General features: G+C 33.6%; 2 protein-coding genes across 2 annotated transcripts; both read right to left on the bottom strand.

Annotated features, from left to right (window-relative positions):
* Positions 1-1645: 1645 nt before the first annotated feature.
* Positions 1646-2534, bottom strand: LOC115959076. Its single transcript, XM_031077374.1, has 2 exons — positions 2100-2534; positions 1646-2003 (listed from the first exon to the last, which is right to left on the bottom strand). The coding sequence occupies exons 1-2, from the start codon at positions 2266-2268 to the stop codon at positions 1777-1779; spliced, it is 396 nt and encodes a 131-aa protein (XP_030933234.1). The 5' UTR covers positions 2269-2534; the 3' UTR covers positions 1646-1776.
* Positions 2535-4720: 2186 nt separating this feature from the next.
* LOC115962215 lies at positions 4721-10492 on the bottom strand. Its single transcript, XM_031081112.1, has 4 exons — positions 9984-10492; positions 8851-8904; positions 6436-6561; positions 4721-5235 (listed from the first exon to the last, which is right to left on the bottom strand). Exons 1-4 carry the CDS (start codon positions 10398-10400, stop codon positions 5050-5052), a joined length of 783 nt encoding a protein of 260 aa, XP_030936972.1. The 5' UTR covers positions 10401-10492; the 3' UTR covers positions 4721-5049.
* Between the last annotated feature and the right edge of the window lie 2225 nt (positions 10493-12717).

Here is a 12717-nt window from a genome sequence, read left to right as displayed (position 1 = left end):
TTCTTATATAAGAAGATAGATTATTTTATTGGTTGTTGTCACTTCTTACTTACTACCTTCCTAGAATTTTGTCCCGTTTTAAGGTTGTTTACAACGATTCGTTACTTGAAATCTCGTGGTTGTTATAAATGGAAATTAATTGTTTGTAATTGTCAGCATTTGAGTTGAAACAATAGTCTTTTTATTTTTTATGATATCATCATGTCTTTAGACTCCAAATTAACGTCTTTGTATTGTATCGAATAAACACTGCTTGTCCCACTTTTAGAATTTCACTATATATTCTACCAACTATAATTTGTCTTGAGTTAGATTTTTTTTATTTTCATTTTTAACTTTAATTATTTTATAATTAAAAAAATGATATATGACAAACTTGGTGTAACATATACAAAATGAGACAGGATATTTATTTGTATTTGGATGTTATGATACAAAAGTGAATGGCCAGTGAACATTATGCTACAAAAATTAATATATTCGTACAAGCATGTCTGTTACAAAAGTTAATGGCCAGTGAACATTTAAATCTTTCTAGAAGTGTGAAGTGTTTTTTCAAAAATTTATTTTTATAATGTTTTACCTATAATTGTTTTTAACAAGTGACACTAGTAGGATTTTTTTCTTTTTCTTTTTCTTTTTCTTTAATTTTTAATAACAACAAATTTAAAGGATAGTCGTCTTTTTTTTTTTTTTTATACAAGATAGAATTTCTACTCTAGTCTAATCTAAGTGTATATGTGTAAAACTCTCTCCTAAAGACTTGAACTCTGGTTTTTGCCTCTCATACCCCACAAGCACTTATTCTTGTGAAATGACTATCGCACCAAGAGTGTGCAGTGGTAAGGATGGTCGTCTTTACTTTCACATTCTTATTTCATGGATTGAATAAGAGACCCTGAAATTTAAAATGGACTTAATTAATTTTATTGTGTGGTTGTGATGGATCATTTATGCTATATTTTTCCAATAATTAGTGATAGTTATTGAAGATTTATTGTCAATTGGAAAGTAAATGAATGAGGAAAAAGTACAAGCCAGCTTCATTTTATAACCAAATTAAAGCTCCAAGGGAATCTGACTGGAACTTACTGTTCAAAAATAACCATGGATCATATTATCAAAGTTAGGTCTATTTGGATACCGCTTATTGTCGAAAATTGAAAACTTATTATTAAAAATACTGTAATAAAATAATTTTTAAACTATGAATAGTACCTGTGGGACCTAATTTTAAAGTTATAAACGCGTTTTTCCGTACAAGTTAATCCGTAAACAGTGCACGGGACAAAGAAGAAAACGCAAATACATGGACAAAAAACGCTATACAAACGCACACTTTAGTCAATATTTTACCAAAACATAAATTGAATTGATTGTATATATTTGACTCAGGGTTCTTCAAAAAAGAAAGAAAAAAAAAATTGTTAAATATCTGAGACTCGTGAACTAACTTGAAATTTTGCCTTTTATTCTTTAGAATATTCAAGAAAGAAGATCTGCTTTAATAAATTATTATCTTGACTTATACCAACTCATGATCATCACCACAACAATTCAAACAAACAGACTATAAAAATTCAACCATTAAAACATGTAGAATAAAACAAAAATTGAGATCATTAACAAATTAAATTTTGCCCAATATTTCTCATTAAAAAAATAACCATGAATTGGACAAAGAACAAGTATTTACAACCACAAAAGTCCAAGATTTTCCTTCATGGCAGCCCACAAAAACTATAAGAAAAAAAACCTGAAATTCTACAAAGCTCATCACCATGAGCACTGCATTCTTTGCATGCGGTCCTTGTGAATTCCATTGTACAAAGCAATCCGATTCTCTGGCATTCCATTAACTGTTGGGATTTTGTTTCCGCAACTCATTTCATCTTTGCTCAACTTTATGCACTCTTTCCTGTATTCCTTACCATTCCCACTTGGTTCCTTCACATCCTCAGCAAACTGGACTTTCTTCTTCTTTCTCTCCTTTTTCTTTTCCTCTACAATAGCAACAAAAAAAAAGACACAAACATTTAGTACCATTATAAACGAGAAAAAAAGAGCAAAGAAGAACAAAAGAGAAGGGACCCATGTACCAGAAAGTAAGCAAGAACGTAGAATTTTCTTTTCAGGCTGTTGGGAATTTTGATTCTTGGAAAGTCGGGGTAGTGAGAAAGACTTATGCCTAGAATAAGCTAGAAAGAGTAGGGTGCTAGAGACAACCATGGCTGCGGCGAAGACTAAACCTTGAGATATGGAAGGCATGGTGGGACAAAACCTCAAAGAACACCAAAAGGAAGACGACTGAGAGAGTCAATGGAGTTTATGATTATTGCATGAAGATGCGTGTAAGCGAATATTTAAGCCTACAATATATGTAGAAAGAGAGAGAGAGAGAGAAGGTGTTTGTTCTTCATTAGGAGTGCGAGCAAAAATTTCTAAGATACAAGAAAAGTAATTGGTGTGTGTGGACGGTTAAAGAAAAGGCGTGAGCATCTGGATATCTCTTTTGCTTGATGGCATAGAACTAGAAGAGAAGGAAAAGGATTGGGGAGATCGAGTTCGTGTTAGTGTTACTGTTTGGGTTGGCTTCTTTTTCACGATTTGTTTTTTAATTTTTGTGAAAAAAATAGTCAATTTGGTTTATGATATTTTCAATTTGCAAATAATTTTGTCCCTATCAAGCTTTTAATGTATTATTTGGCAATCAAACATGAAAACATAAACCAAATTTACCACACACATATCAACTTAACAACTAAAGCAAACCCAGATTTAGATAGAATTATTACAAATTGAAAATAACATGGACCAATTAAAATGCCAAAATATAATGACCAAATTGATTGCAAGTAACTCGGACCAAAATGGTATTTGTGATACATATAGATTGTAGTCATGTACCAAATTACTAATCACAAATGTGAAAAAAAAAATTTATGAGATTACTAGTGGTTTCTTTAATGCTATTTGCAAGGAAAATTTGGAGGGGGGAGTTAGCAAGTTTTAATTAATGGAAAAAGTTTAGTTCGGTTTGGCATTATTTTCTTCTAACCCGTTATGTAGCGACAGTTATAGTTTTAGTCACATGACTTTATAAAAAAAATAATGTTACAAACACAACAAATTTCATAACTTTTTTTCACAATTTGTTGAGTTGGCATAATATAATTGGTGGCAACATCATTCTCAACTGAGACAATCACTAACACCACTTGGTGGTACACCAATGACAAATTGACACGTCAACAGGTGTTAAAATTGTTCAAATTTTTTGTGTACTTAAGAGTTATTGTTTTTTTTTAATGAGTCGTGTGATTCGTTTAAATAATATGCATGAATAGTCATATAACTCGTCACGAAGTAGGTTGAAGAGGATTCCTCTAAAATTGTTTGGAGCTAAACATTGTCCTTAATTAATAGTTCTCATATGAATCCACCATTAATAACTTGCAAATTTGACAGTTCTAATTTTTTTTTATAGAAACCATTGTGACTCTAGAGTTATTCTTTGGACAAGGTAAGCAATCAACTTTGGGGGGGACTCGTAGAGGATGGGATTTCCAAGTATATAACGCCTACTTCCATAGGAATGAGCCTATGAAATGACTTTGCAAAGCAAATTTGGAGGGGAGTTGGCAAATTTTAATAAACTGTCCTCATTTGAGTTTATTACTAACATTACTTTTATAAAAATTATTGTGACGCTGTAACTATTCTCTATATGAGGTAAGAAGTCAAATTTAAAGAGATTGTTAAATGATGAGATGGTTAAGTACATAATGCACCTTCACATAGGAACGAGTTTCATACTTATAGGGTCCAACCAATATAACAGGCCCATTACAACTCAGACCTTCAAGAATGTGATGGTCAAGTACTTATGGAGTCCACCCAATGTAACGGGGCCCTTTACATCTCAAATTTCATTATATTTGCAAGTTTGGGGTTTGCGTAAGTTCTGTAGGAACCACAATGCAAAGCTAAGGAATTTATTTTGGGAGGCCACGTTGCAATTAAACTTTATTTTATTTATTTTTTAGTAGATACGATAGTAAATCTCAAATACAATGCAATATCATTTAATTTGTTAATTTTTAAAACCTTAGGGTTTTTTTTTTTTTTTTTTATAGAAACAATTTTAGGATTTAATTTGTTATGATTTCAAGAGTACTTTTCAAAATTATACTAATTACTAAGGCAATAAGGTTCATTTTATTCCTCTCCTAATTTTTGGGGTTTAAGATGTAGTAATTAGAGAATCGAAAAAGTGCATTTTAATAAGCCAAATAAAACCATATATCAAGGTGAGGATAAGACCCTAATTTCCTACCATATATCAAGGTGAGGGTAAGACCCTTTCCTATTGGATAATAATCATGATGCGAATCCATCCCATTGAAAGATTTGCCTAATAGGCAAAATAAGTCTATATTAGCTAAACACATACATACGAAGGTGAACAAAATGGTCCCATATTTACAATATGTTTTGATCACCATAGTAGACCTAACAAATTGATCAACCAAATACACTTCAACCAATTCAGTTATTTGGAAAAATTAAAAAAAAATCAAATCAAATACAAAAATGAACATGCTAGCCAACCAATGTGAGAATTGCTAACATACAAATGGTAAAGACAAACAATCTCAGGAGGCCAAGAAATTTGCCAAAATTTTCCTATATCTCTAACATGTTAGATTTGTTTTGAGTCTTTTTTTTTTTTTTTTCCTGTAGCACATTAGAAAATGTGATTGTCATTGTCTCAAAAGGCTGCCTATCATCAATATAAAGATTTTCTGTCAGGACAAGAGGTTGTGGTATTCCTTGTAAGAAGAAGGGTATACAAACTGACATTATAAGCACTTCAAAATTACAGGACACAGAATTAACACAAACATGAAAAAAAAAGAAAAGAAAAAATAATAATAATAATGAGACAAAACATCAGAACTAATGAACAGTAGGAATGTTCTCTTTGCTCTCTGTATTAAATGCCCATATTGAGTGAAATCACCATGGCACCATCACTTGGGCATCCCTTCATTTCTCCTCAAACTCAACATCAATAATATCAGGGTCTGACTTTGATTTTGAAGAAGAGGTGCCTTTACCATCTCTTGAAAAGAAATCCCCTTTCGGCTGCCACACGATGTTTCCGCAGCTTGTACAACGAATTATTTGGTTCTTGTAACCAACAAACTGCCTCTTACAAGCGGGACAAGCACCCTGTCCAAGTTTAGGGGAAATTGACACGTTATTTTGATTCATTAGTTCATCATAAATTCCAGTCTATAGATAAACCAAATCGGTTTTGATAATAAATACATCGTACTTGAATTGTTTGACCCCATGTACACTCCTTGTGTACTAGGGTGTTCCATTTTTTATATCAATAAAACTTATTACTTATCAAAATAATAATAATAATAAATAAATTCGTCCGCTAAATAGAATATGTGGAACATCAAGAAAGGCTACCAACCAAACAGTTATGGGGCAGGACAAACCATTTGGTGCAACACAATTGGCCATGCTAGCACTTCCAACAGATCAAGAAGAACATCTAGATTGCCTACTTCTGTCTCATTTAAATTACATTCATTTTTGTAGTGATAACCACTGAGTTTGATGCCAAGGAAGTAGGATTATGTTTGACTATATTTGATACATACATGAACAAGCTATACATTGCAAAATTGATCAAATACAATCATTGAACCAAGTTAGTTTACATAATTAAGTGGGATGAAAATATATAAATTCCTAGACAAAATAAATGATGAAGATATCCTCCAAAACGACATGACACAAAATTAGTTGAAATCATTTCCACCTTTTAGCTTCATTTAAAAACATATTGATTTATTCAAAAAAAAAAACTAAAAATAGATTCTTTCATTGAAAAAAAAGGTCGACTAGAAGTAGCTCTATTGAAAGAAGGGGAATCAGAGTTGGATAATAATAAAAGAAGAATTTAAATCTTTGAATCAAAACAATAAGAGTCTTATAACATAACACACATCAATTAAAATTGATCATGACATAAGAGGTGCAAATGGCACAGGAAGAAAAATTATATTAAGGGCCTCCCTTTTGATTGGACCATATCAAGAATGAAAGTCATACATGTGAATTATCACAATTTCTGTAGAAAGCTACCAATAGCTTGAAAGTTCATACACAAAGATAATCACTTGGTTATCTGATCATGGTGACTTTTGCCCTAAAATTTATTCAAAGATATATTCTGATCATGTATGAGGCTTAAAGAGAGACTGCCAAACAGTTCATAACTAATTGCATCATATTGACAATAATATATGGTGCAACTAGTCCAATTGCGCCCTAAAAGAATTGCAACTAAATTAACTATAAAATTGTACAAGCACACCTGCATAGACAAAAGCAAAGTAAGATGAACCATACCTTTATAACAAGGTTATTGGCAATAGTCCCAATAAGAAGTGGACCGGCAAATGGCAGTATCCATGTTGCAAATATCAAGACCCGAAAAAGCCATCCAGACAACGCAAACCAGAGGAAGAAAATTGTCTACAAAAAGAAGACAAGAAAGTTCAAAACCAAGATTAAGTTACCAAATAAAGTGTTTGCATAACCAACATTCAGAATACATACAGAGAAATTTTATTAGTACATATTCAAGTGCTATTTTTCCTGAATATAGTTCTTAATGCGATGTCTCTGCCAGTTGGCAGGTGGTGAAGAGAAAGAAAGATAAGTCTAAAAATTCTTACAACAAAATACCAAGTATTTAAAGTTTAAAGCATAATTCTATCCATTTCATCTTGAGATTTTCTACATCGTTAAAACATAGAACCCCCCAAGTTTAGCAAGCAATAAATGGAAAATGGTAACCATGACTTGTTTTAGTCTGTGGCTTGACTTATAGTTTACTCTGAATTACATTCAATATGCAAAAGAAAACAACTTAATTTTGAGTTGATCATACTAAATAATGAATAACAAAACTGATGCAAGACAAGTCTCAAGGGGAACTTGTCCTGAGACTTGTGCTTGGGAAATAAAAAGAGAACAAAACAAAATGGATAGGACCTAGAATTAGTCAGTTAGCACACAGAGTTTGCATAGAGTCAGCACCAAGAAATCAAAAGAAAAAATAAAATAAAACCTAGGAATCAACAACCAGGGTTGCTTGGAATTAGCACCAAGCATGGGATAAGGATAGGAACCCAAGATTCAGACCCTGGACTTGCTTGGAATCAACACCAGGCATTGGAAGAAAACTTCCAACCCAAATTTTAAAAGCCCATGATCAACTAATCTACAACCGTGAATTTTGGCCTCTTTAAATAGGGTCCCCATAAATTATAAATAAAAAGGTCCCCAGATCATGACAGACATGGAAAGAAAATAAACTCATAATGAGATTACCTCATATATGAAAATAAAAATCAAATCTCTCTAATAGCATCAATCAGTAGTAATCAATATCAATTGCAGCCAATAAACATTAATAGGTCAAATTTGGTGTCCAAACCTACTAACCTGAAACAAGCCAATGAACTATCAAATGGGAACATGTGTTTGGGGGGGAAAAAAAGATAGGACCTAGGAATCAACACCTAGGATTTGCTTGGAGTTGGCAACAAACAATTAAAACAGGAAAATAGAACCTAGCAATCAACACCTTGCATTGCTTGGATTTTGGAATCAGCATCAAACATGAGATAAGGACAATAACCCAGGAATTAGCATATGGACTTGCTTGGAATCACAACAAGCACTGGAAGAATATTTATGTGGCAATATGTGTCTGGATTAGTTTTTTGTTAAAATGCTTATTCGCTTAAAGTTGGTAAAAGTACAATTGTACATAGAAAAAACGAGACTTTGAAAGCTGTTACATTAGAAAAGGTGAGACTTTAAAAACCTGTACATAAGCAAATAAGGTAATGGAAATAAGTTAATCCAAATGCACATAGCTCACAGGTGGTCAAAGTTATGAAGTATCTGTCATACCAAAGCCATTACCTTTAAATTTCACCCATTCATTCGAAATGATAATCAGTTATGCAGCAGCCCTAGCATGTTTAGAGAAGAACTACCCTATGCCCAAGACTAAGGCTTTGGGCCTTATGTCAATTGAGAGGCCCATGCCAATTAAAAACTCCCTTTGGCTGGCATTAAGCGCTAAAGGTAGCTTTTTGGGCCTTATTAGTTTTCAGTTTTCTTTTATTATTATAGTTAAAATTTTATATGGATGATTAGTATTCATCTGATCTAAGGGTTAGGATTAGTTTGCGTTTGCGTTTCCTTATTATAAAGAGGTAATTTTCTATTATGGAGCCAGTGCTTACTGAAAAGAAATTTAGAACTTGCATTTTTAATTTCTAACAGTACGCTTCTTCTCTTTATTATTTCTTCTTTCTTCTTCTATCACCTTAATCATCCTTTTAAATCTATAACCAGCCCCAATACCATTTACATAACATTTCACACAGCTTAGACATCCACCAACTTCTTCTCTGTTATCCTCCTATTTACAGCCCCAAATCACACCCTTCTCTCATCTTTTGAAACCCTCAAACCCTAGATTTCACTAAACCTTCTGACAGCAACTAATCCTTCCAAACCTACCTTATGAACCCTAATTTTCTAATGAGAGTAAAATTTGCATCAGTTTTATCTAAAAGTATAGCCCAGTACCTATTATAACAAACTAAATATTAAAAAGGCCCTCCTATATTAATTAAGATCATCTGTAATATCATATAATTGCACTTATAAAATAGTCCTCATAGAAAAATCTGTTCACACTTTACATAAATAACATGCAGCATTATTTTAAGGGATACATACCGCAAAACTTCTTCCTAATGGAGTGTCCAAAAACTCATTGAGCTGTTTCCTGTACTGCATGGATGGCAAAGAACAGAATTATTAGCGATCACCCTCACATCAAAAGCATAAGAGACAATAAGGCAATAACAATATTCAAAGACCAAATGAAAGTATAAATTTCAATAGTGAAGAAAACTTGCCTTTATGTGACCTTTTATGATCAATTTTAGTTATTTCCATTGTTCTTTTAGGTGTACTAAGTTAAATGCTACTAGATTAGTTTTTTGTCTTTATCTATTTACTGACGATCTATGACAATGTAAATTTCTATACTTCAGATTTGCTTGAATTTTTCTTTTTGATTGTAAGTTACACATGCACCCAATGAGTCTTGAACCCACGACCTCACCCTCCACCTCGTACTTACAAAGGGAGGAGGTGTCAGCTAAGCTAGAGCTCATTGGCTCCAGATTTGCTAGAATTGGCCATGCTAGCGGCTCATGGATAATATAGGATTCAATGGTGGGTTTATTTAGTTCTTGTAAGTTCCCGGCTTAGTATACCAGCCAAACTTTCTAAAGACCTAGACTTTAAATTAAAATGCGTAGTCCTAGTAGGAAACAGTCGTGCCAGCAGCTCTATAAAGCCTATGAGCATATGTAATCTGTAACTGAGCTAGACTCGAAGTATCGAACAGAGAGATCTTCAAGCAACTATAACAGCTCATGTAGGGTGTGTTTCCTTTCCTATGCAAGTTGTCTTCTTTGCCTAAGCTGCTCTGTATTTATCATTTCTCTGACTTTAATGATTTAGATTTCGACAAACCAGAATTGAATTTCATGAATTAAACCTATAAAATCTGAAACACCATTCCTAAATTCCAATTATATACCTACCTATGATTGCTTGTTCTGAACAAGTTCTCAACATAAATCAAAACTTGAATCATTGAATTAAACCAATAAAACCTATAATTAACATCATTCTTAAGCTCCTACACTACCTTGTGACACAAATTTAGAGAGTGCACTGTACTAACTCAGGTGTGAAGTAAGAGCAAAGAGTTTGTTTCTACTATTTCCAAACAAACCCTAACAAAAGCCAGAGAGCTGAGAGAAAGAGAGAGAGAGAGAGAGAGAGAGAGAACAAACCCTCGGCAATTTTCTGGTGAAGTCGAGCGAGAAAGTGCGCCAGCGCATTCCGATCTCGAACTCCCTATCGATTTCGCGGGCGCGGTCGGCGGCGGAGCGAGCGACGGAGCTGAGGCGGCGAGAGACGGAGTAGCGGCGGTCGAGTCGCTCGGCGGCCTTCTTGGCTTCGTACAGAAACTGCTCGAAGCCGTCGTTGGCGCTGCGCCACGCGTCCTTCAAAGCCTCGCCGGAGACCATGCGCTTGGCGAAGCCGTCGATGTCGCTGCGCTGGAAGGCTCTGATGGGCGCCACGTGGCGGGAGGGGAAGACTGTCGTCGTCGTCGTCGGAAGCCTTGGGTGACAGTAGCGTGGCTTTAGCTTTAGCTTTAACGGCAGTGAAGGTTGCCATGGCAGCGTTGTTGTGGCCATGTGGCCCATTTCTACGGAAGCTTTGTATTTGTGATTTTTATTTTATATATATTTTTTCTCTTTCGCGGTGGAGGGGGTTTGTGGTTCGGTCTTGGTTCGGTTCTACACTCTACAGTTGCCTAATGGCTAATACTTTGCCACTGGGCAACTGATCCCACGGTAGACTTTCAGCCACGTCTTCCATTTCAACTTCAATATTTTTTTTTTGATAAGTTCCATTTCAACTTCAATATTGGAATGTTTAAAGTTAGGCTCACAATAAAAACAAAATGTTCAACTTCAAGTACAACCAATATTTGAGTTCAAGATCACAACACCCCAAAAGCTTGAGCTTGGTTTCACTTAGTTTGATTTATTAATCAAGTTGAGATTGAGCTCAATATCAAACTCTAAGAGAATGTTTGGTACATGCACTTAAAAACTGAAAACATGTATGGAAATAGGTGTGAGTGAAAAAATGTCTGGAAATATGTGTAATATTGTTTAAAAACTGAAAACATGTGTTTGAGTGAGTGTTCCAGACGGGGCCTTAATCTTAAGATTAAGATTAAGATAAGATCCAACAAGAGTTCATTATCAAGCCTATATATTTTAGTACATTACCAAACTTTTTTTATATATATAATAAACAAACACACACGCACAATGGGAGAGTAAAAAAGGTTCTAATACAAAAACACGTTACAACTCCGCTCAAAAGTCATGATAACTTTTAAGAGAATGTGAGATAAGTTACACTACACACAACACACTTTCTTAAGCAATGTGAGACAATTGCCCGTTCTTTTTTTGAGAAACAAACACACACACACATAAGGGAGAAGGAAAATGATTCTAACACAAATGCATTATCAAACTCATTTGGTTTGAAAGTGTGGCCTAAACTCCAAATTAATTAAAGATTTAGTAAGTTATTAGTTTATTTTTAAAACCTATGTCAAGTTTATTATCAAGCCCATAATTGAGCCTAGGCTAAACTTGTTTTTTATAAAGCCTGTCATCGAGCTTAAGTTAGACTTGTTTTTTTTATCGAGCCATTTTGTTATGAGTTTATTCATGAATTTTTATTTTTTATTTTTTACTTTCTCAGCTCGTTTATCAAATAAGTCTAAAGTTAAGATTTAAACTTGGCTTATTTATAAACAAACAAACATGTATAGATTTTTTACTAAGTCAAGAGCTATTTTATGAATGATGTGGTTTATTTACAACTCTAATTAAAAGTACAAGATTGTTCATTTAATTTTATTTCAAATAACTTTAGTTCGTATTTTTTATTATAAAGAAATACTATATTTATAACATTTTTACAATACTTTCGCAACAAATCATAAGTGATAGATTGTTATTGGTGGGCAAAATAGTAATTTTAGTAATAAATTTAAATTAGAATTACTAAGAGCATCCAGTAGCGGAAGCAAATTTTTAGTTTTTTAACACCACAAAAAGTCACTTTATCTATTTTACTTTCTCACATTACAAAACATTCAACATAAGTGCTTTTATTTTAGCTTTTAACACAATAAAAATAATATAAATACTACGATAAAATAATATTTCATTCAATCACCAAAACACAACCACAAACACCATCAAAGCCATAAAAATCACTATACAGCCACAACCCTGTCACTGTAACCAATGCCCATAAAAAACCAGCGAAGAATAACAAAAAAAGAAAGTAGAAAAAATGAGCAAATCGATAACAACCTAGATTAGAAACACAAAACTGAGAGGTCACAAATCGACAACAACCAGCAAAAACCACGCTCGAAACACAAACCCAAATCGAAACTCATACCCAAAACAAAAACCCAGCCTAAAACACAAACACAACCCGAAACTTAGCCCTAAATCCACACTGAAACACAAGCACAAACACAGAAAACAGAGAAAAGAGACTGAGATGGGCCAGCGTGGGTCGGTGGCCGAGTGTGGGTTGACAACGATGGGTCTGTGGCAGCTGGGCTCGTGCAAATCAGCGTGGAGGAAGAAAGAAGCAGATGGAGAGGTGGTGAGGAGAGAGACACGGAGAACAAATGCACGGTGGAAAATGAAACGCAGAAGAAAGAAGGAAAATATAAAAAGCATGTGAATGCAAAATATATACATATATATATATATTTTTTAACTTTTTAACTACAGTGCACAGCCAAAAGTAGTTATAAATAGTAACTGTGAAGTAAAAAAATATAGTTTTGGCTCCACCATTGCAGGACACATTTTAGTATTTAGTAGTGTTAAAAATAGTAATATAGCTATTTAGTACTATTACTGTGAATACTCTAACTTATCACCTCTAATTTATTTTGAAAATATTATATTA

The sequence above is a fragment of the Quercus lobata genome, chromosome 9 (assembly GCF_001633185.2).
Source record: "Quercus lobata isolate SW786 chromosome 9, ValleyOak3.0 Primary Assembly, whole genome shotgun sequence".
Classification (NCBI taxonomy): Eukaryota; Viridiplantae; Streptophyta; class Magnoliopsida; order Fagales; family Fagaceae; genus Quercus; species Quercus lobata.
This window is presented reverse-complemented; position numbering and strand designations above follow the sequence as displayed.